Genomic DNA, 21,223 nt, shown 5'->3' on the forward strand with positions numbered 1-21,223 from the left:
CTGACAAATCCCCAGGTCCAGATGGTCTGCATCCTAGGGTACTAAAGGAGGTGGCCCTGGAAATTGTGGATGCATTGGTAATCATTTTCCAATGTTCCTTAGATTCAGGATCAGTTCCTGAGGATTGGAGAATGGCTAATTTTATCCCACTTTTTAAGAAAGGAGGGAGGGAGAAAACAGAGAACTATCGACCTGTCAGCCTGACATCAGTAGTGGGGAAGATGCTGGAGTCCATTATTAAGGATGAAATAGTGGCATATCTAGATAGCAGTGATACGATTGGGCCGAGCCAGCATGGATTTACCAAGGGTAAATCATGCTTGACTAATCTGTTGGAGTTTTTCGAGGATGTAACCAGGAAGTTAGACGGGGGAGATCCAGTGGATGTAGTGTACCTCGATTTTCAGAAGGCATTTGATAAGGTCCCACATAGGAGATTGGTGGGTAAAATCAAAGCTCAGGGCATCGGGGGGAAGACATTGACATGGATAGAAAACTGATTGGCAGATAGAAAGCAAAGGGTAGCGGTGAATGGGTGTTTCTCGGAATGGCAGGTGGTGACTGGTGGGGTGCCACAGGGCTCAGTATTGGGACCACAGCTGTTTACAATTTACGTCAACGATTTAGATGAAAGCATTGAGAATAACAACAGCAAATTTGCTGATGATACTAAGCTGGGTGGCAGTGTGACGTGATGAGGATGTTAGGAGAATTCAGGGTGACTTGGATAGGCTGGGTGAGTGGGCAGATACTTGGCAGATGACGTTTAATGTGAATATGTGTGAGGTTATCCACTTTGGGAGTAAGAACAGGAAGGCAGATTATTATCTGAACGGTGTAGAGTTAGGTAAGGGAGAAATACAAAGAGATCTAGGAGTCCTTGTTCATCGGTCACTGAAGGTGAATGAGCAAGTGCAGCAGGCAGTGAAGGAGGCTAATGGAATGTTGGCCTTTATTACAAAAGTACAAGAGCAAGGAAATCCTTTTGCATTTGTACAGGGCCCTGGTGAGACCACACCTGGAGTATTGTGTACAGTTTTGGTCTCCAGGGTTAAGGAAGGACACCCTGGCTGTAGAGGAAGTGCAGCGTAGATTCACAAGGTTAATTCCTGGGACGTCCAGACTGTCTTACGCAGAGAGGTTAGAGAGACTGGGCTTGTACACGCTGGAATTAAGGAGATTGAGAGGGGATCTGATTGAAACATATAAGATTATTAAGGGATTGGACAAGATAGAGGCAGGAAATATGTTCCAGATGCTGGGAGAGTCCAGTACAAGAGGGCTTGGTTTGAAAATAAGGGGTAGGTCATTTAGGACAGAGTTAAGGAAAAACTTCTTCTCCCAGAGAGTTGTGGGGGTCTGGAATGCTCTGCCTCAGAAGGCAGTGGAGGCCAATTCTCTGGATGCTTTCAAGAAGGAGCTAGATAGGTATCTTATGGATAGGGGAATCAAGGGATATGGGAACAAGGCAGGAACCGGGTATTGATAGTAATTGATCAGCCATGATCTCAAAATGGCGGTGCAGGCTCGAAGGGCCGAATGGTCTACTTCTGCACCTATTGTCTACTGTCTGTTGTTATCCACTTTGGTGGCAAGAACAGGAAGGTAGTTTACTATCTGAATGGCGTCAAGTTAGGAAAAGGGGAAGTACAACGAGATCTAGGTGTCCTTGTTCATCAGTCACTGAAAGCAAACATATAGGTACAGCAGGAGGTGAAGAAAGAATGTTGGCCTTCATAACAAGGGGAGTTGAGTACAGGAGCAAAGAGGTCGTTCTGCAGTTGTACAGGGCCCTGGTGAGACCCCACCTGAAGTATTGTGTTCAGTTTTGGTCTCCAAATTTGAGGAAGGGTATTCTTGCTATTGAAGGAGTGCCGCGTAGGTTCATGAGGTTGATTCCCAGGATGGCAGGACTGTCATATGTTGAAAGATTGGAGCCACTGGGCTTGTATACACTGGAATTTAGAAGGATGAGAGGGGATCTGATTGAAACTTAAGATTATTAAGGGATTGGACACACTGGAGGCAGGAAACATGTTCCCAATGTTGGGGGAGTCCAGAACCAGAGGGCACAGTTTAAGAATAAGGGGTAGGCCATTTAGAACGCAGTTGAGGAAAAACTTTTTCACCTAGAGAGTTGTGGATATGTGGAATGCTCTGCCTCAGAAGGCAGTGGAGGCCAATTCTCTGGATGCTTTCAAAAAAGAGTTAGATAGAGCTCTTAAAGATAGCAGAGTCAAGGGATATGGAGAGAAGGCAGGAATGAGGTACTGATTGTGTATGATCAGCCATGATCACAGTGAATGGCAGTGCTGGCTAGAAGGGCCGAATGGCCCACTCCTGCACCTACTGTCCATTGTCTATTGACCATTGGGAAATCTAACGGCAGAGGGGAAGAAGCTGTTCTCAAAGCACTGGGTGAGGGTCTTCAGACTCCGATAGCTCCTCCCTCACGGTAGTAAACTGAAAGAGTGTATGTCCGGATGGTGAGGGATCTTCGTGACGGATGCCGCACTTTTGAGGCATCACCTCCTACATGATGAGGGCAGCTGTGTCCTATCATAGACCTGCCTATATTTCCCACCCTCGGCAGCCTCAGTAGTTTTTAAATAGTGAGAGCTTGAGAGGTGTTAGTGATTGGTGACCTTGTTAACACACGGTTCAGTAGATGATTGGGAGCTTGTACAAGAAAATGCTGAGGTGAAGGATCTTACTGAATGGGAATAGGTGTGGAGGAATGAACGTCGTTATGTGTGAAACATGACGATCACGTCGCACTTGGTGAGGTTCCACAGAGACCAGCATGACTGTGCTCCGGTACCACTGGAGTTGGCCGAAGGGAGATTGGTAACGAGGCTGCCCCCAGGCCCATATCCCCGATTCCTGTTTTGTCTCTGATGCTGCAGGGGGAGTGGACAAACTGCACACTGGAATGAGTGGAGGAGGATGTCACTTGGCGAGAACCACAGGTCCGTGTCTGTGGGCATCTTGTGGGTAGCCCACCTCCTGTGTTCCAGAAAGGCCAGGTTCTATCTCACTCCAGGTTCCAGCTCCTGCTGGGTGTGGTTACATGACCCATGTTGCTTCAAACATTATTTAATTCTTCTTTGACAGGAACAGTCGATGTAATTGATTCTAGAGAAGTGGCTCCAGGAAGTGCAACACGAGATATGTTTGTCAATGGCACAGATGACCTGTCTCAAAAAGGTAAGGACAGAGACATCGATTCCAGTGTTCTTTGGCCCCAGGGTCTGAATGAATTCCAAAGTTTGCACCGGCCCAGTTACCCCACAATTGCTTCCAATTGCTTCTTCTTCCCGTTGTTTGTAAGCCGGGATTCCAAGGGTTAAGTTCAGCAGGAGGTTTCTGCCAGTGTGTCGAAGAGTGCGGTTGTGTTTAGGAGTCAGTACATACCGTTTATGTATTCACTTCAAATAAATGTCACATACACAGTAAATTACCATTTCAATCACATTAAATTGTGGTCATCCATCTAATTTGGCATCTAGTTTAGCAATTCATTTACACCCAAAGCAGCCTTCCCAGGAATAAATCAATAAAGTTGTGCACGTGCCTCTAAGGCCATCGGATTGATACTAGGAATGCAATCAGATGCAGTGATCAGGCACTTCAGTATAAACAGCACACCTCTCCATTTACACAAAGCCTCTAGTTATGTCAGTCCTCTTGGTATATATATCGTGCTTGATTTACACGTCTCCCTCCCCATTGATACACTGCTGGCCGTCCTTTTAAACATCTCCTTCCATTTATTCCCAGCAGAAAAAGAATTAGGGAATGGTCAGAGGGAGGCCTCACCAAACTGGGAATTAGTAAACGGCACATACAGGCATCTGTAGGGCAAATGGGGGGTTTCCAGGAATGGTGGAATCATCAGGAGCTCAAGTGTGTTGTCGGAATTGATAATCACATTTTAATTTGAAACTGTAAACGGTTTATGAATGCCGGAGCATTGTAGTGTTGTTACGGTCACTGAATAAAAAGAGGGTCTGCTGGAAGGAAGGCCATGTTGATTCACCTCGTTTGTCTGAAGCACAACAGATGATTCAAAACTGGCAGGATCCCTAATCCATCTAAACACTGGAGGTGCCTCACCTGTAACTGTTTCACCCTTACCAAGAGGCAAGCAACATCTGCAATTGTGTCCACTCAAATGGTTTTCGTTTCAGAAGCTTCTGATTGGTTATTTCTGTTCCTGCCTACAGGAGGATTGTCCATAGCCATCCCTGGAGAAATCAGAGGATACCAACTTGCTCACCAACGGCATGGAAAGTTAGACTGGAAACAGTTATTTGAGCCAAGTATCAAACTTGCCAAAGAAGGATTTCCCGTTGGCCGAGCTCTTGCAGCAGCTATACAGGAATCTAAGGAGACCATTGAGAACAATGCGTCCTTATGGTGAGTCCATCAAAACACTGACAGAGCTGGGAATTAGACACTGGGCTCTCAGTGACAACAATTCAAGTCAGCAGCTCTCACCCCTGAGAGACCGTAAGGCATCCTATATCTGTAGGTAGATGACATTCCAAATCTTTCAGCGGAGATTGACCAACAAAAACGTCAGCCCCTTCAGTTGGCAGTATATACAATTTACATTTGTATATGTCAGTTTTTGCGTTACAGAGGGATTTCATTCGCAGAAACCAGTGACCGTAGGGAAATGTGAAAGGGGCTTCACAGGTAGTGATTTCTGCATTACTTCCAGTGCCACGTGCTAAGAGGGCAAGCACAGAAAGAGATCAGATGAACGTGTGATTGAGAAACGGATGCAGGGGGCAGGGTTTCAGAATCTTGAACCATTGGGTCCTCTTCTGTGGTGGTGTGACCTGTACGAAAGGGACGGTTTCAAGATTCAGGATAGGTTAGTGTCATTTCCAGTACAAAAGTGAGAACAGAATAATTGTTACTCCACATCCGATGCAGCACAAAGAAAACCGTAATAAGTGCCCAACTTACCCCTGTTCGCTTAGGGTGAGCCGCTGTCACCCCGCCAACAGTGCAATACTTCAGTGTAAATACGGTGTAATGCCCCCCAGTACACGCTCGCAACACGAGTATCAGACAATACACCAAAGGCGAGTGAATAATTACAACTTTATAGTCATTTCTTAGTGATGGGTTAGTAGAAACAGATAACCTAAAGGCACCAGATCAGTAAGTTTATCAGTTTGTGCACAGAATATTTTAATATGTTGGAGCTCACGCCGCTGGTTCCATCCACAACGACCTTCCGAGCCTTCGGCCAGTATCCGCCGGCCTGGAACCGCCGACATCCGGTATCAGCCGGCCTGGAACCGCCGACGTCCAGTATCCGCCGGCCTGGAACCGCTGTCCGCTCCTCACACGTTCGTCCTCCTCGCTCGCCTCCCGAAAACGACCCCAAACTCCCACTCACCTCACACACACAAGATAGCTTAACAATTCTCCATTGGTTAGTTCCCCACTTATCTGCAGTTATAACCCAAACATTCCAGACACAGAAACCCATTACAGTATTAAATAACATTACAGAGAAGCCATTTTGTTAGCCTGAACAGTTAACACCACAGTTAATGGTATTGAAAGCCCTACATAAGATTTGGAGCACAGTAATAATAAAACACAATAAATATAAAAACATAAGATAGCTTCTATACATAGATTGTTTGGTCGTATATCTATAGGTGATGCATAGGAGCGTCTGTACATAAGGTGACTCTGACAGGAAATGATAAAGTACTGGGGGTTGGGGGTGTGGAGAGGTGGGTTAGTGGGTGGAGGTGTTGATCAGCCTCACAGTTTGGGGAAGTAACTGTTTTTGGGTCTGGTGTGGATGTCGTGTAGCCACCTCCCTGAGCAGGATGGATGAGATCCTTCATAATATTACGGCCCTTTTCCAGCAGTACATTCATCTTTCCGAACAACGTCCTTGCTGGCCGGTAGGCAGGTGTGGGGGATGCGTTGGGCAGCGTTGACTACCTGTTGTAGTCCCCACCACAGTGCAGTTTCCGAACCGTGCAGAGATACGGCGTGTTAGGATGCTCTCTACTGTGCATCGGTAGAAGGATGTATGCTGGCCGGTAGGCAGATGTGGGGGAGCTTTGACTACCTGTTGTAGTCCCCACCACAGTGCAGTTTCTGAACCGTGCAGAGAATGGGACGTGGAATTAAAATGTGTTGCCACTGGGAGAATCAGAATGGGAATTGGTGAGACTGTTTCGCTGAACACCTATGCTCGGTCTGCCAGAGAAAGCAGGATCTCCCAGTGGCCACACATTTTAATTCCACGTCCCATTCCCATTCTGATATGTCTATCCATGGCCTCCTCTACTGTCAAGATGAAGCCACACTCAGGTTGGAGGAACAACACCTTATATACCAGCTGGGTAGCCTCCAACCTGATGGCATGAACATTGACTTCTCTAACTTCCGTTAATGCCCCTCCTCCCCTTCTTACCCCATCCCTGATGTATTTAGTTTTTTTGTTTTCCCCCTCCTTTTTTTTCTCTTTGTCTCTCTGCCCTTCACTCTGCCTGTTCTCCATCTCCCTCTGGTGCTCCCCTCCCCCTTTCTTGCTCCCTAGGCCTCTCGTCCCATGATCCTTTCCCTTCTCCAGCTCTGTATCACTTTCGTCAATCACCTTTCCAGCTCTCAGCTTCACCCCACCCCCTTCGGTCTTCTATCATTTTGCATTTCCCCTTCCCCTCCCACTTCCAAATCTCTTACTATCTTTCCTTTCAGATAGTCCTGACGAAGGGTCGCGTCCCGAAACGTCGACACTGCTTCTCCCTGTAGATGCTGCCTGGCCTGCTGCGTTCCACCAGCATTTTGAATGACCTGGAGGGATGGGTTAGTAAGTTTGCTGATGACACTAAGGTTGGAGGTGTTGTGGATAGTGTGGAGGGCTGTCAGAGGTTACAGCAGGATATCGAAAGGATGCAGAACTGGGCTGAGAAGTGTCAGATGGAGTTCAACCCAGTTAAGTATGAGGTGGTTCATTTTGGTAGGTCAAATATGATGGCAGAATATAGTATTAATGGTAAGACTCTTGGTCGTGTGGAGGATCAGAGGGATCTTGGGGTCCGAGTCCATAGGAGACACAAAGCTGCTGCGCAGGTTGACTCTGTGGTTACGAAGGCGTATGGTGCATTGGTCTTCATCAATCATGGGATTGAGTTTAGGGGCTGAGAGGTAATGTTGCAGCTATATAGGACCCTGGTCAGACCTCACTTGGAGAACTGTGCTCAGTTCTGGTCGCCTCACTACAGGAAGGATATGGAAACCATAGAAAGGGTGCAGAGGAGATTTACAAGGATGTTATTTGGACTGGGGAGCATGCCCTATGAGAATAGGTTGAGTGAACTCGGCCTTTCCTCCTTGGAGTGAAGGAGGATGAGAGGTGACCTGATAGAGGTGTACAAGATGATGAGAGGCATTGATTGTGTGGATAGTTAGAGGCTTTTTCCCGGGGCTGAAATGGTTGCCACAAGAGGACACAGGTTTAAGGTGCTGGGGAGTAGGTACAGAGGAGATATCAGGGGTAAGTTTTTTACTCAGAGAGTGGTGAGTGTGTGGAATGGGCTGCCAGCAGTGGTGGTGGAGGTGGATACGATAGGGTCTTTTAAGAGGCTTTTAGATAGGTGCATGGAGCTTAGTAAAATAGGGGGCTATAGGTAAGTCTAGTAATATCTAAGGTAGGGAAATGTTCAGCACAACTTTGTCGGCCAAAGGATCTGTATTGTGCTGTAGGTTTTCTATGTTTCTATGTTACTCGAAGAACAGTCTGACTGACCTGCATACAGTACTCCAAGCGCAGTCTGACTGAACTGAATTGCCGAGAGTGTTGCAAGGGCAGTCTGACTGTAGTGCACACAGTCCAAGTACAGTTTGACTGAAGTGCAGCGTGACTGAAGTGCACACAGTATTTCAAGTACAGTTTGACTGAACTGAATTGCCGAGAGTGTTGCAATGGCAGTCTGACTGTAGTGCACACAGTACTCCAAATGCAGTCTGACTGAAGTGATAGTGGCCTAGTCACGAGGCAGTTAGCAAAATGCTGTTACAGTCCAGCTGTGTGATTGGATTCAGTCCTGCTTCTACCTGTAAGGACTTTTGCCCTGTGAATCTTTCTGTTTCCTCGGGGTTCTCTGGTTTCCTCCCACATTCCAAGGACGTACAGTTAGGGTCAGTGAGTTTTGGGGTGCTACTTTGGTGCTTGAGGTAGAGAGAGACTTGTGGGCTGCTCAGCATTTTCTCACCGATTTGATTTCATGCCAATGATGTACTTTACTCTGTTTTGACGTACATGTACCTAAAAAATGCCAACCTTTCTTTCTGAAAGTTTATAGAGCTGCAGCATGACTCCACTCTCTCGTAGTCAACACTCCTACCAGTGAAGACAAGAATGCCACTCGCCTTCTTCACCAACTCATCCACTTCCAGTGGGCAATGGTCCGGACGCCAAGATCCCTCTCTACCTCAGTGTGCTTCCTCCTTTCATTTGACCGTCCAAAGTGCAACATCTCACACTTACCTTAATTAAACTCCATCTGCCACTTTCCTGGCCACACCTGTACCACACCATCCACAACTCTACCAATCTTGTTGTTATCGATAAACTTGCAAATCCACCCATTTACATTTTCATCCAAATCATTGATACGTATCACAAACAACAGTGGTCCCAGTACCCATCCTTGCGGAGCACCCCGGGTCATGGACCTCCTGCCAGAATAACAATCTTCCACCCAGCTCTCTGCCATCTATGGGCAAGCCAGTTCCAAATGTGAACTTGCATTTCACCCTGCATCCCATCTCTACCTTCTGAATCAAACTACCAGGAGAGACTTTGTTGCAAAGTTTGCAGACGATATGAAGTTAGGTAGAGGGGCAGGTAGTTTTGAGGAAGTAGAGGGGCTATGTCATTGTCAGTGCTGTGCAATTGCTCAAGGCGCTGCTTCCGTCCGATAGCCTACAGGTCACCCTTGGAGAAGGTGTAGTACCTGTTTAGCTCCCAATCAGGGTCACGTGAAGCCACGGTATGCAGGTAGTGGATGGTTTTTACAAGCACATTCTACAAATTGGGATTTATAGTTGTAAAACTAAAAATGCTGGGCAGATGAATCTGCTGATCAATGGCCAGGGTTACCAGTCCAGTATGGACACTGCAACTGAAGAAGGCAACGGGAAACCGCTTCAGTATTCTTCCCCTGTACAATCATGAACTCAAGTCAACCACGGTCTCAGCTCAAAGATGGGAATGGAGCCTTCACCGAAGGAGCCTCATCCGGTGAACCAGCGACTGTCGGCAGATTGAAAACGAAGAAGATCAGACTAGCAACCTGGAATGTAAGAGCCCTGGCAACCTGGTAACCTAGACAACATCAAACAGGAAATGGGAAGATTAAAAATCAACATCTTGGGAATGCGCGAGATGAGCTGGCTAGAATGCAAGCTCAGAGGGATATACCGTCATTTACTCAGGAGGAGAAATACTTGCAAAAAGTGTTGGAATTATGTTAGATGAAGAGCATGCAAAATCAATAAAAGGCTATTGGACAATATCAGATCGAATGTTACTTGTGAAACCACATGCAAAACCTTTTGACATTAACATAGTTCAAGTTTATGCCCCGACAGCAGTGAAGAAAACATCGAACAATTTTATGACGAACTAGAAACAGCATTAAGACAATGTAAAAGCTCAGAAAATACCATTATTCAGGGTGACTTCAACGTAAAAGTAGGCAATACCAGGGACGAGGACAATATTGGGCTTTACGGCATAGGTGAGAGGAATGAGAGAGGTGAACGACTAGCTACATGGGTCACAGAAAAAGATTATATAATTGATAATATCATCTTCAAGCAACACCTGAGAAAACTATGGACATGGAGGAGCCCAGGGGATAATAGCAGAAACCAGATTGATTACATGTTATAAGGAGAAGGTACAGAAATGCTCTGAAATCATGCAAAACATATCCGGGTGCAGACTGCTACAGTGATCACGTACCGGTGATCAGCGTGATGTACCCGAGACTCAGAAAGCTTAGAAGACCAAGAGTAGAGCCAAGGCTGAATTTGGGACTTCTGAGAAAAAACAGTGACATCAAAGATGAATTCCAAATAACAGTGAAGAACAGTGAGGCTCTACAAAACATCACGATTATTGAACAGCAACGGGAAAACCTCAGAGACAGCAGAACACAATCAGCACAAGAGGTGATACCCAAACAACAGAAAAAAGCTAAGAAGAAATGGATAACAGAAGAAATTCTGAATCTTATGGAACAGAAAAGAAAATGTGAGGAAAACGAAAAAGCCTACGTATCCGTGTATGCACAGATAACAAGGAAGCAAAAGAAAAGTGGCTGAGGGACAAATGTGAGTTAATAGAACAATTGCAGAGGACCAAGAACAGCAAACGAATGCACGATGAGATGAAAGAGGTCACAAATCGGAAGAAAGGCGGGGCAACAGCAGGATGTATAAAAGCAAAAGACGGATCTACAATTATGGAAAAAGGAAAAAACAATGCAAAGATGGTCAGAATACATCAAAGACCTAAACGACGACAAAGACCGAGAGGACAACTTTAATATTGGCAACAACAACGAGGGCCCAGCAGTACTGAAAGAAGAAGTTGAACATGCTATGAAGAAAATGCGAAAGAGGAAATCATCAGGACCAGATAACATTCCGGTTGAACTGTATGAAGCGCTACAAGATTTTGGTGTCGAGAAATTAACAATCTTATTGAATAGAATATACAACAGTGGCAACGTACCAGAAGATCTTTTAAAGACAGTATTCATTGCACTGCCAAAGAAACCAGTGCAACAGAGTGTGGACAACACAGAACAATTAGTTTAACGAGCCACCTCACAAAACTTTTACTTAGAATGATCATGCCTTGTAATTTCTAAAGTAGGGACATGTTCGACACAACTTTGTGGGCCGAAGGGCCTGTATTGTGCTGTAGGTTTTCTATGTTTCTGTGTTTCTTAGAATGGAGATGTGGAGGAATTTCTTCAGTCAGAGGGTGGTTAGTCTGTGGAATTCTTTGCCACAGGCATTTGTGGAGGCAAAGTCTTCATGTATATTTAAGGCAGAGGTTGAAAGATTCTTGATTGGTCAGGGATACGGAAAGGAAGGAGATTGGAGCTGAGAGGAACATTGGATCAGATATGATGAATTGACAGAGCAGATTTGTTGAGCCAAATGGCTTAGTTCTGTTCTTGTATCATATGGTGTTATGGTCTTTATCAAATGTCAAATGTCCATGTAGATAACATCAGCTGCCTTGCCCTCATCAAACACCTTTGTCACCTCCTCAAAAACTTGTAAGTTATGACCTTCCCCACACAAAGACAGGCTGATTGTCCCTCGGAAGGCAATGCCTTTCCAAATGTGCATAGATCCAATCTGGATTATCCAGGTTACAGTATCCTCTGATAACTTTCCTGCCACTGATGTGAGGCTCTCTGGCCTATAATGGCTCACTGGTCCTGGTGAAGGGAATTGGCCCAGAGCATTGACACTTTATTCCTCCCCATAGATGCTGCCAAATCTAGTCAGCTCCAACTTGGGCACTAGCCAACAAAATATCCAGGGCATCTTTAGGGAGCGGTGTCTCAAAAAGGCAGCATCCATTATTAAGTACCACTAACACCCAGGGCATGCCCTTTCCTCACTGTTACCATCAGGTAGGGGTTACTGAAGCCTGAAGGTACACTCTGCGATTCAGGAACAGCTTCTTCCCCTCTGCCATCAGGGAGGAGGTACAGGAGCCTGAAGACACACACTCAGCGATTCAGGAACAGCTTCTTCCCCTCTGCCATCAGTGAGGAGGTACAGGAGCCTGAAGGCACACACTCAACGATTCAGGAACAGCTTCTTCCCCTCTGCCATCAGTGAGGAGGTACAGGAGCCTGAAGGTACACTCAGTGATTCAGGAACAGCTTCTTCCCCTCTGCCATCATGGAGGAGGTACAGGAGCCTGAAGGCACACACTCAACGATTCAGGAACAGCTTCTTCCCCTCTGCCATCAGTGAGGAGGTACAGGAGCCTGAAGGTACACACTCAGTGATTCAGGAACAGCTTCTTCCCCTCCGCCATCAGGGAGGAGGTACAGGAGCCTGAAGACACACACTCAGCGATTCAGGAACAGCTTCTTCCCCTCTGCCATCAGTGAGGAGGTACAGGAGACTGATGACACACACACAACGATTCAGGAACAGCTTCTTCCCCTCTGCCATCCGATTCCTAAATGGACATTGAAGCTTTGGACACCACCTCACTTTTTTAATATACAGTATTTCTGTTTTTTGCACATTTTAAAAAATCTATTCAATATGTGTAATTGATTTACTTGTTTATTTATTATTTTTATTAATATTATTCTCTCTCTGCTAGATTATGTATGACATTGAACTGCTGCTGCTAAGTTAACAAATTTCACGTCACATGCTGGTGATAATAAACCTGATTCTGATTCTGACCCACAAAGGGTTTGTTGTTCTGGCCAATAAGTATCTGCATTACCCTCCGTTCACTTCTTGAACAAAGGCACAACATTGTCACTCTCTGGGACTTTGCCTGTTGCTAGTGAGGACATCAAGATCTTTGTCAAACCCAAAGTACTGACAATCTCCTCACTTGCTTCTTTCAATATTCTATGATGCATGCCGTCAGAACCTAAGGACTTCTCGCACCTTAGTGCCTCACAGAAGAGCCAGCACCACCTCCTCCCTAATCTCAAAATGTCCCAGCACATCAACTCCCTTCACTCTGCTTCACTACCCTCCAAGCCGTGCTCGTCCGTCAGTCCTGAAACACCGACTGCTTCCGTCCCACGTATTGACCATTGGTAAAGGCTGAAGCCAGAAAGCAGGGGAGGAGTGTTTGTGTAGGGAGTCAGTGGGGAAAACAGCCTGCAGTCTTGTACACATTTGCTGTGAGCGGTTCACAATCTGTTGTATTGCAGCCAGAGCCACCTGACTCTTTGCTTCCTCTCCACAGTGAGGTGTTCTGTAAGAATGGTGCCATTCTCCAGGAAGGCGAAATCATCACATTCCCAAAACTGGCTGCAACCTATCAGGTGCTGGCAGATGAAGGTGCTGATGCATTTTACAATGGATCCCTGTCCAAGCAGATTGTGGCTGACATCAGGAATGCAGGTGGGCCGTGACCTTCTCCATTGGGATTATAGCAGTGACCAGGATCCTTGTCTCCTGATCTCATCCGTTCCACTGGTATCCTATGCCCTCACAGCTGAGAAACAGGTCATCTGGCCCAATACTAATGGTGTTCATTTTAACTTGGACTGGGAATGATTTTATGTGTAATGTGAACGTTTACTAGTCTCTCAAACCCAGAGGCTTTGACCTTCAAATGGTGAAGAGGGCACAGTGTATCGAGCACAAGATACAAGAGCAGAATTAGTCCATTAAGACCATCAAATCATCTTCACCATTCATCTAATCTTCTTTCAACCCTGCTTTCCTGCTACATTAATCTTTAACCCTCTTACTCATCGAGACGTATCCATCTCAGCCTTAAAGCAGTTGTCTGTGGCAATGAATTCCACAGATTCACCACCCCATGGCTGAAGAAATTCCTCCTCTTTCCGTTGCAAAGGGATGTCCCTGTACCCTGAGGCTGCACAAATGGATATCTGACTCTGCTACTGATGAGAATATCCTCTACCCTGGCCTTTCAGTATTCATTAGTTCTCCATTCATCCTTCAGAACTTAAAACAAGTTGAAATAGCATGGACAACACACACAAAATGCTGGTGGAGCACAGCAGGCCAGGCAGTATCTATAAGGAGAAGCACTGTCGACGTTTTGGGCCGAGACCCTTTGTCAGGACATAAATAGCATGGATGGCGTTACAGTCCTCGTATCATCCAGCATGAAAACTGGCCATTCAGCCCATCTGATCTGAGATTGCCATCGATAAGAGACCATAAGCAATGGGGACAGAATTAGCCTATTTGGCCCATCGAGTCTGCTCTGCCATTTCATCATGGCTGGTCTATTTTCCCTGTCAATATTCTCCTGCCTTCTCTCTGTAACCTGTCCTGCCCTGACAAATCAACCTCCGTCTTAAATACACCCAATGACCTGGCCTCCACAGCCGCCTGTGGCAACAATTTCCACAGATTCACCTCCATCTTGCTAAATAAATTCTTCATTTCTATTTTAACTTGATGTCCCTCCATTCTGAGGCTGTGACCTCTGGTTCTAGACTCTCCAGCTGTGGGAAACATCCTCTCCACATTCTCTGTCTCGGCCTTTCAACATTTGATAGGTTTCAATCAGATCCCCCCTCCCCCCGCCCCCATTCTTCCAAATTCCAGCAAGTATAGGCCCAGAGCCATCAAAAGCCCCTTGTGTGATATTCTCTCTTTCCTGGAATCATTTTCGTGAACCTGCTCTTAACCCTCTGCAATGTCAGCCCATCCTTTCTTAGATAAGGGCCAAACCTGCTCACAATACTCCAAGTGAGGCCTCACCAGTGTCCTGTACAGCCTCAGAATTACGTCCTTGCTTTTATATTCTAGCCCCCCCAAAATGAACGCTAACATTGCATTTGCCTTCCTCACCACCGACTCAACACCGACCTCAGGATTGAAGGACGTCCATTTGGAACACAGATGCAGAGAAATTACTTTAGTCAGAGGGTGGTGATCTGTGGAATTTGTTGCCACCAGTGGCTGTGGAGGACAAGTCATTGTGTGCATTAAGGCAAATATAGATAGGTTCCTGATTAGCCAGGGCATCAAAGGGTAGTTTAGGAGGGAAGTTTAGGGGAGACATCAGGGGTAAGTTTTTTACACAGAGGGTTGTGAGTGCCTGGAATGACTTGCCAGGGATGGTGGTGGGGGCTAAAACATTAGGGGTATTTAAGAGCCTCTTGGACAGGCAGATGGATGAAAGAAAAATCGAGGGTTATGGGGTAGTGTGGGTTTAGTACTTTTTTTTAAGGATTATATGGGTTGGCACAACATGGAGGGCAGAAGGGCCTGTACTGTGCTGTAGTGTTCTATGGTTCTATGGTAGGAGGAGAAGGCAAGGCAGTGGGGATGACTGGAAGAATTGGATTAGCCCGATTGAATGGCAGAGCAGACTCGATGGGCTGAACGGCCTACTTCTGCTCCTATATCTTATGGTCTAACTTGCAAGTTAACCTTTAGAGAATCCCTTACAAGGATTTCAAAGTCCTTTTTCACCTTGGATTTTTAAATTTCTTGCCAGTTTAGAAAATAGTCTACACTTCTGTTCCTTCTAACAGAATGCATTACTATACACTTCCCAACGCTGCCACTTTTTGCCTATTCTTCTCATCTGTCTACATCCTTCTTTAGCCTCTCTGCTTCCTCAACTACACCTGTCTTAACGCCTACATGACATAAAAAAGAATTGGTTCCAACATCGACAGCTGTGGAACATCATTGGTCATGAGCAGCCAGACAGACAAAGCTCCCTTTATTCCCCCTCTTTGCCTCCTGCCATATCCATGCTGGTATCTTTCCCATAATGACATGGGCTCTTATCTTCTTCAGCAGCCTCATGCATGACACCTTGTCAAAGGCCTTCTGAAAATCCAAGTACACAACATCCACCAATTCTCCTTTGTCTATCCTGCTCGTTATTTCCTCAAATTCTAACAGATTTGTCAGGGAAGACTTTCTGTTAAGCAAACCTTCAAGAACCCTGGGACCTTATTCTTAACAATTGACTCCAACACTTTCCCAACCATTGAGGTCAGGCTAACTGGCCAATAATTTGCTTTCTTCTGCCTTTCTCTCTTCTTAAAGAGTGGAGTGACATTTGCAATGTTCCAGTCCTCTGGGACCACGGCAGAATTGAGTGATTTTGGAAAGATCATGACTAATGCTTCCACAGTCTCTTCAGCTAACTCTTTCAATATCCTGGAGTGTAGTCCATCTGCTCCAGGTGACATACCTGCCTTCAGACCTTTCAGCTGCCCAAGCGTTTGCTCCCTGCAAATAGCACTTGCACTCACTTCTGCCCCTGATGCTCTTGAACATCCGACACAGTGCTGCTTTCTTCCACAGTGAAGACGGGTGCAAAATACTTATTTAATTCACCCACTATTTCCTTGTCACCCATTGCTATTTCTCCAGCGTCATTTTCCAGTGGTGTGATATCTGGTCTCATCTCTCTTGTGCTCTTTATTTATTTGAAAGAAATCCTCTGTGATGGATTTTCCATTGTCTTTCATCTGTTCCCTCCTTTTTAGTTGGCTTACAGAAGCTTCCCAATTCTCCAACTTCCCACTGAATTTTACAACAGTGAACACAGAACATAGACATCTGCAGCACATCACAGGCCCTTCGGCCCACAATGTTGAGCCAACCGTGTAACCTACTCTAGAAACTTGCCTAGAATTTCCCTAGCACATAGCCCCTATTTTTCTAAGCTCCATGTACCTATCTAAGAGGCTCTTAAAAGACCGGATTGTATCCGCTTCCAACACCGCACTGGGAGCCATTCCACAAACCCACCACTCTCTGTGTGAAAAACTCACCCCGACATCCCCTCAGTACCTATTTCCAAGCATCTTAAAACTATGTCCCCTTGTTTTAGTCATTTCAGCCCTGGGAAAAAGCCTCTGGCTATCCATAAGACCATAAAATATAGGAGTAGTAGTAGACCATTCAGTCCATCGAGTCTGTTCATTATTCAATCATGGGCTGGTCCAATTCCAATTCTCCCAGTCATCCCCACTCCCCTGCCTTCTCCCCATACCCTTTGATGCCCTGGCTAATCAAGAACCAATCTATCTCTGCCTTAAATACATCCAGTGACTTGGCCTCCAGAGCCGCTCGTGGCAACAAATTCCACAGATTTACCACCGTCTGACTATAGTAATTTCTCTGCATCTTTGTTCTAAATGGACGTCCTTCAATCCTGAAGTCGTACCCTCTTGTCCTAGACTTCCCTACCATGGGAAATAACTTTGCCATATCTAATCTGTTCAGGCCTTCTAACATTTGGAATGTTTCTTTGAGATCCCCCTCATTCTCCTGAACTCCAGGGAATACAGCCCAAGAGCTGCCAGACGTTCCTCATGCAGTAACCGTTTCATTCCTGGAATCATTCTCGTGAATCTTCTCTGAACCCTTTCCAATGTCAGTTTATCCCTTCTAAAATAAGGAGCCCAGAACTGCACACGATACCCCAAGTGTGGTCTCATGAGTGCCTGAAAGAGCATCACATCTCTGCTGTTATATTCTGTACCTCTAGAAATGAATGCCAACGTTGCATTTGCCTTCTTCACCACCGACTCAACCTGGAGGTTAACCTTTAAGGTATCTTGCACAAGGACTCCCAAGTCCCTTTATATCTCTGCATTTTGAATTCTCTCCCCATCTAAATAATAGTCTGCCCATTTATTTCTTCCACCAATGTGCTTGACCGTACACTTTCCAACATCGTATTTCATTTGCCATTTCTTTGCCCGTTCCCCTAAACTATCTAAGTCTCTCTGCTGGCTCTCTGTTTCCTCAACACTACCCGCTCCTCCACCATCTTTGTATCTTTGGCAAATTTTGCCACAAATCCATTAATCCCTTAGTGCAAATCATTGACATACATCATAAAAAGCAGCGGTCCCAACACCGACCCCTGTGGAACTCCACTGGTAACCAGCAGCCAGCCAGAATAGGATCCCTTTATTTCCACTCTCTGTTTTCTGCCGATCAGTATGTTCCACCCATGCTAGTAACTTCCCTGTAATTCCATGGGCTCTTTATCTTGCTAAGCAGCCTCATGTTTGGCACCTTATCAAAGGCCTTCTAAAAATCCAAGTACACTATATCTACCTCATCTCCTTTGTCAACCCTGCTTGTAATTTCCTGAAACAATTGCAGTAGGTTAGTCAGGCAGGATTTTCATTTCAAGAAACTATGTTGGCTTTGGCCTGTCTTGTCATGTGCCTCCAGGTACTCTGTAATCAATTCCAACAACTTCCCAACCACTGATGTCAGGCTAACAGGTCTATAGTTTCCTTTCTGCTGCCTCCCACCCTTCTTAAATAGCAGAGTAACATTTGCAATTTTCCAGTCGGTACAATGCAGAGTCTATCAATTCTTGAAAGATCATTGTTAATGGCACACGATCAAAGCCTCTCATCATCTTATGCACCTCTATCAGGTTACCTCTCTCATCCTCCGTCACTCCAAGGAGAAAAGGCCGAGTTCACTCAACCTATTCTCATAAGGCATGTTCCCCAATCCAGGCAACATCCTTGTAAATCTCCTCTGCACCCTTTCTATGGTTTCCACATCCTTCCTGTAGTGAGGTGACCAGAACTGAACACAGTACTCCAAGTGGGGTCTGACCAGGGTCTTGTATAGCTGTAACATTACACTCTCTCTATAGTATCCACATCCTTCCTGTAGTGAGGTGACCAGAACTGAGCACAGTACTCCAAGTGGGGTCTGATCAAGGTCTTATATAGCTGTAGCATTACCTCACGGCTCTTGAACTCAATCCCACAGTTGATGAAGGCCAACACACCATACACCTTCTTAACAACACTGTTAAACTGCACAGCAGCTTTGAGTGTCCTATGGATATGGACCCCAAGATCTCTCAGATCCTCCACACTGCCAAGAGTCTCACCATTTATATTATATTCTGTCTTTAAATTGGACCTACCAAAATGAACCACTTCACACTGGGTTGACCTCCATCTGCCACTTCTCAGCCCCATTCTGCATCCTATCAATGTCCCCCTGTAACCTCTGACAACTCTCCAGACTACCCACAACACCCCCAACCTTTGTGTCAGTAGTAAACTAACTAACCCACCCTTCATCCAGGTCATTTATAAAAATCACAAAGCAGAGCAGATCCCTGAGGCACACCACTGGTCACCGACCTCCATGCAGAATACGAACCATCTCCAACCACCCTTTGCCTTCTGTGGGCAAGCCAATTCTGGATCCACAAAGCAAAGTCTCGTTAGATCCCATGCCTCCTTACTTCCTGAATGAGCCTGGCACGGGGAACCTTACTGAAATCCATATACACTACATCCACTGCTTTACCATCATCAATGTGTTTTGTTACTTCCTCAAATAATTCAATCAGGCTCGTGAGGCACGATCTGCCCTTGACAAAGCCATGCTGACTATCCCTAATCAGATTATGTCTCTACAAATCCTGCCTTCTCCGACAATTTGCCCCACCACTGAAGTCAGACTCACTGGTCTATAATTTCCTGAGTTATCTCTACTCCCTTTCTTGAACAAGTGCAAATTTTGCTGTATTATATGCCTTCTCTTTTGCATTTATGTTGTTTTTGATTTCCCTTTATGGATGCATTATCCTTCTTCTGTGGGAGTTATCTATCCTGCACTTTCTGAATTTCTCTCAGAGTTTCCAGCCATTGCTTTTCTGCCATCATCCCTGCTAGTGTGCCCTCCCTATCAGCTTTGGCCAGCTATTCTGTCATGTCTGTATAATCCCCTTTACACCACTGCAATACTGATACATTAGGCTTCAGCCTCTCCCTCTCAAATTGCAGAATATAATCACTACATCCTGAAGGTTTCTTTACCTTAAGCTCCCTAATTAAATATGGTTCATGACACAACACCAATTGAGAATACCCTTTTTTTCTAGTAGGCCCAACCATCGGAGCCATCTTGCAGGGAAGCTACAAACTCTCTCCTGGGTTCCAGCACCAACCTGATTTTTCCAAACGACCTGCATATTAAAATCCCCTAAAACTATCATAACATTGCCCTATTGACAAGTACTTTCTATATCCTGCTGTTATTTGCAGCCCACATCCTGGATACTGTTCAGAGGTCTGTATATAACTCCAATCAGGATCTTTTTATCCTCAAAGTTTCTCATCTCTAGCCAAAATATTCTGGATCTTCAGATTTTATGTCACCTCTTTCAGACCTCCAGTCCTGTATTCATCACCTGTAATGTTCAGTCAGGATCGTGGGTCTGGCAAATGAGACAGAAAGCGCTCTCTAAGAATAGGTATATTGATCATCTGTTTACAAACAGTGAAAATTCAATTCAACCAAGCATTCATGTTCCCTAAGTTACAGGCACTACAAAGCCAAATATTCAATAAATCCACGTACATTCAAACATACTCTGTTGAAAGTTTACAGAGCATACCTTCCCAATGGTCATGTGCATCCTTGCCTTAAACAAAGGAGCAAGAGAGTAAGCCCTTTCCACGTGTAATTTTATACACCCAGGATGTTTGAAACCGGACACCAGTCAGCTATCCAATGGGAACAGGAGATGAAGCTCCTAGACCAACCAGTCATGACGGAAGTGACTTTTAACAATCAGAATAAGAGACAGCCCACAGGACAACACCCTTTTCGATTTTGTTTTCATGTAACACTGCAAATCATCTCTGTGGCAGCACTTTTGCCCTTTCATCTGCCTGTCCTTCCTGACAGTGTTACAGCACACTGCCTCTGGCTGTATATGAACTGTCCCATCCTCAGCCCTATCACTCCAATTCCCACTCCCCTGCCAAATCAGTTTAAACCCTCCCCCACAGCTCTAGCAAACCTACCCACAGGATATTGGTCTCCCTTGAGCCAGGTGTAACTCGTCCATTTTGTACAGGTCACACCTTCCCCAGAAGAGATCCCAGTGATCCAGATTTCTGAAGCCCTGCACCAGTTCCTCAGCCACACAGTAATGTGCCAATCGTGCCATACTTGCCCTCACTGGGGCATGGGCAATCCAGGGACCGCTACCCTGGAGGTCTTGCTTCTCAGCTTTCTATCTAGCACCCTGAATTCTCTTTCAGAACATATGCACAGATATCAGTAAGGAGGACTTTGCCAATGTCGTTTCCAATGCCTCGGTCAATGCGGGGTTACCCATCCCGGTTCATCCCTTATTGTTTTGGTTCAATGGTTGGATACAACGGAATGCTTGCTCAGCAACCGGATTGCTGTGCACAGAATCTCATCTATCCAGACCAGGCAGGGCTCCAGGATTCCTCCCCGAAAGGACATGAGTGAACCCGACGGGGATTTAACACAATCGACATGGTTTCATGGTCTTCAGACATTTTTATTGAATTCAAAGTCACCACCTGCCATGGTGGGACTCAAAATCATGCCCCGGCATATTATTGAGTCTCTGGATTACTGATCCAGTGGTAATTACCACCGCGCCAAATGTTAATATAAT

At 45.6% G+C, this 21,223-nt stretch overlaps 1 protein-coding gene across 2 annotated transcripts in view; it reads left to right on the forward strand.

Moving 5' to 3' along the window:
* LOC132401263 (glutathione hydrolase 1 proenzyme-like) overlaps positions 1-21,223 on the forward strand; it is a 572,601-nt gene that overhangs the window by 182,266 nt on the left and 369,112 nt on the right. For both annotated transcript variants that reach the window (XM_059983295.1, XM_059983294.1), the window contains 3 exons: positions 3,115-3,207; positions 4,227-4,419; positions 13,025-13,182. In XM_059983295.1, coding sequence (XP_059839278.1) covers positions 3,115-3,207; positions 4,227-4,419; positions 13,025-13,182 — 444 coding nt within the window. The remainder of the gene's footprint in view (positions 1-3,114; positions 3,208-4,226; positions 4,420-13,024; positions 13,183-21,223) is intronic.

The sequence above is a fragment of the Hypanus sabinus genome, chromosome 10 (assembly GCF_030144855.1).
Source record: "Hypanus sabinus isolate sHypSab1 chromosome 10, sHypSab1.hap1, whole genome shotgun sequence".
NCBI lineage: Eukaryota > Metazoa > Chordata > Chondrichthyes > Myliobatiformes > Dasyatidae > Hypanus > Hypanus sabinus.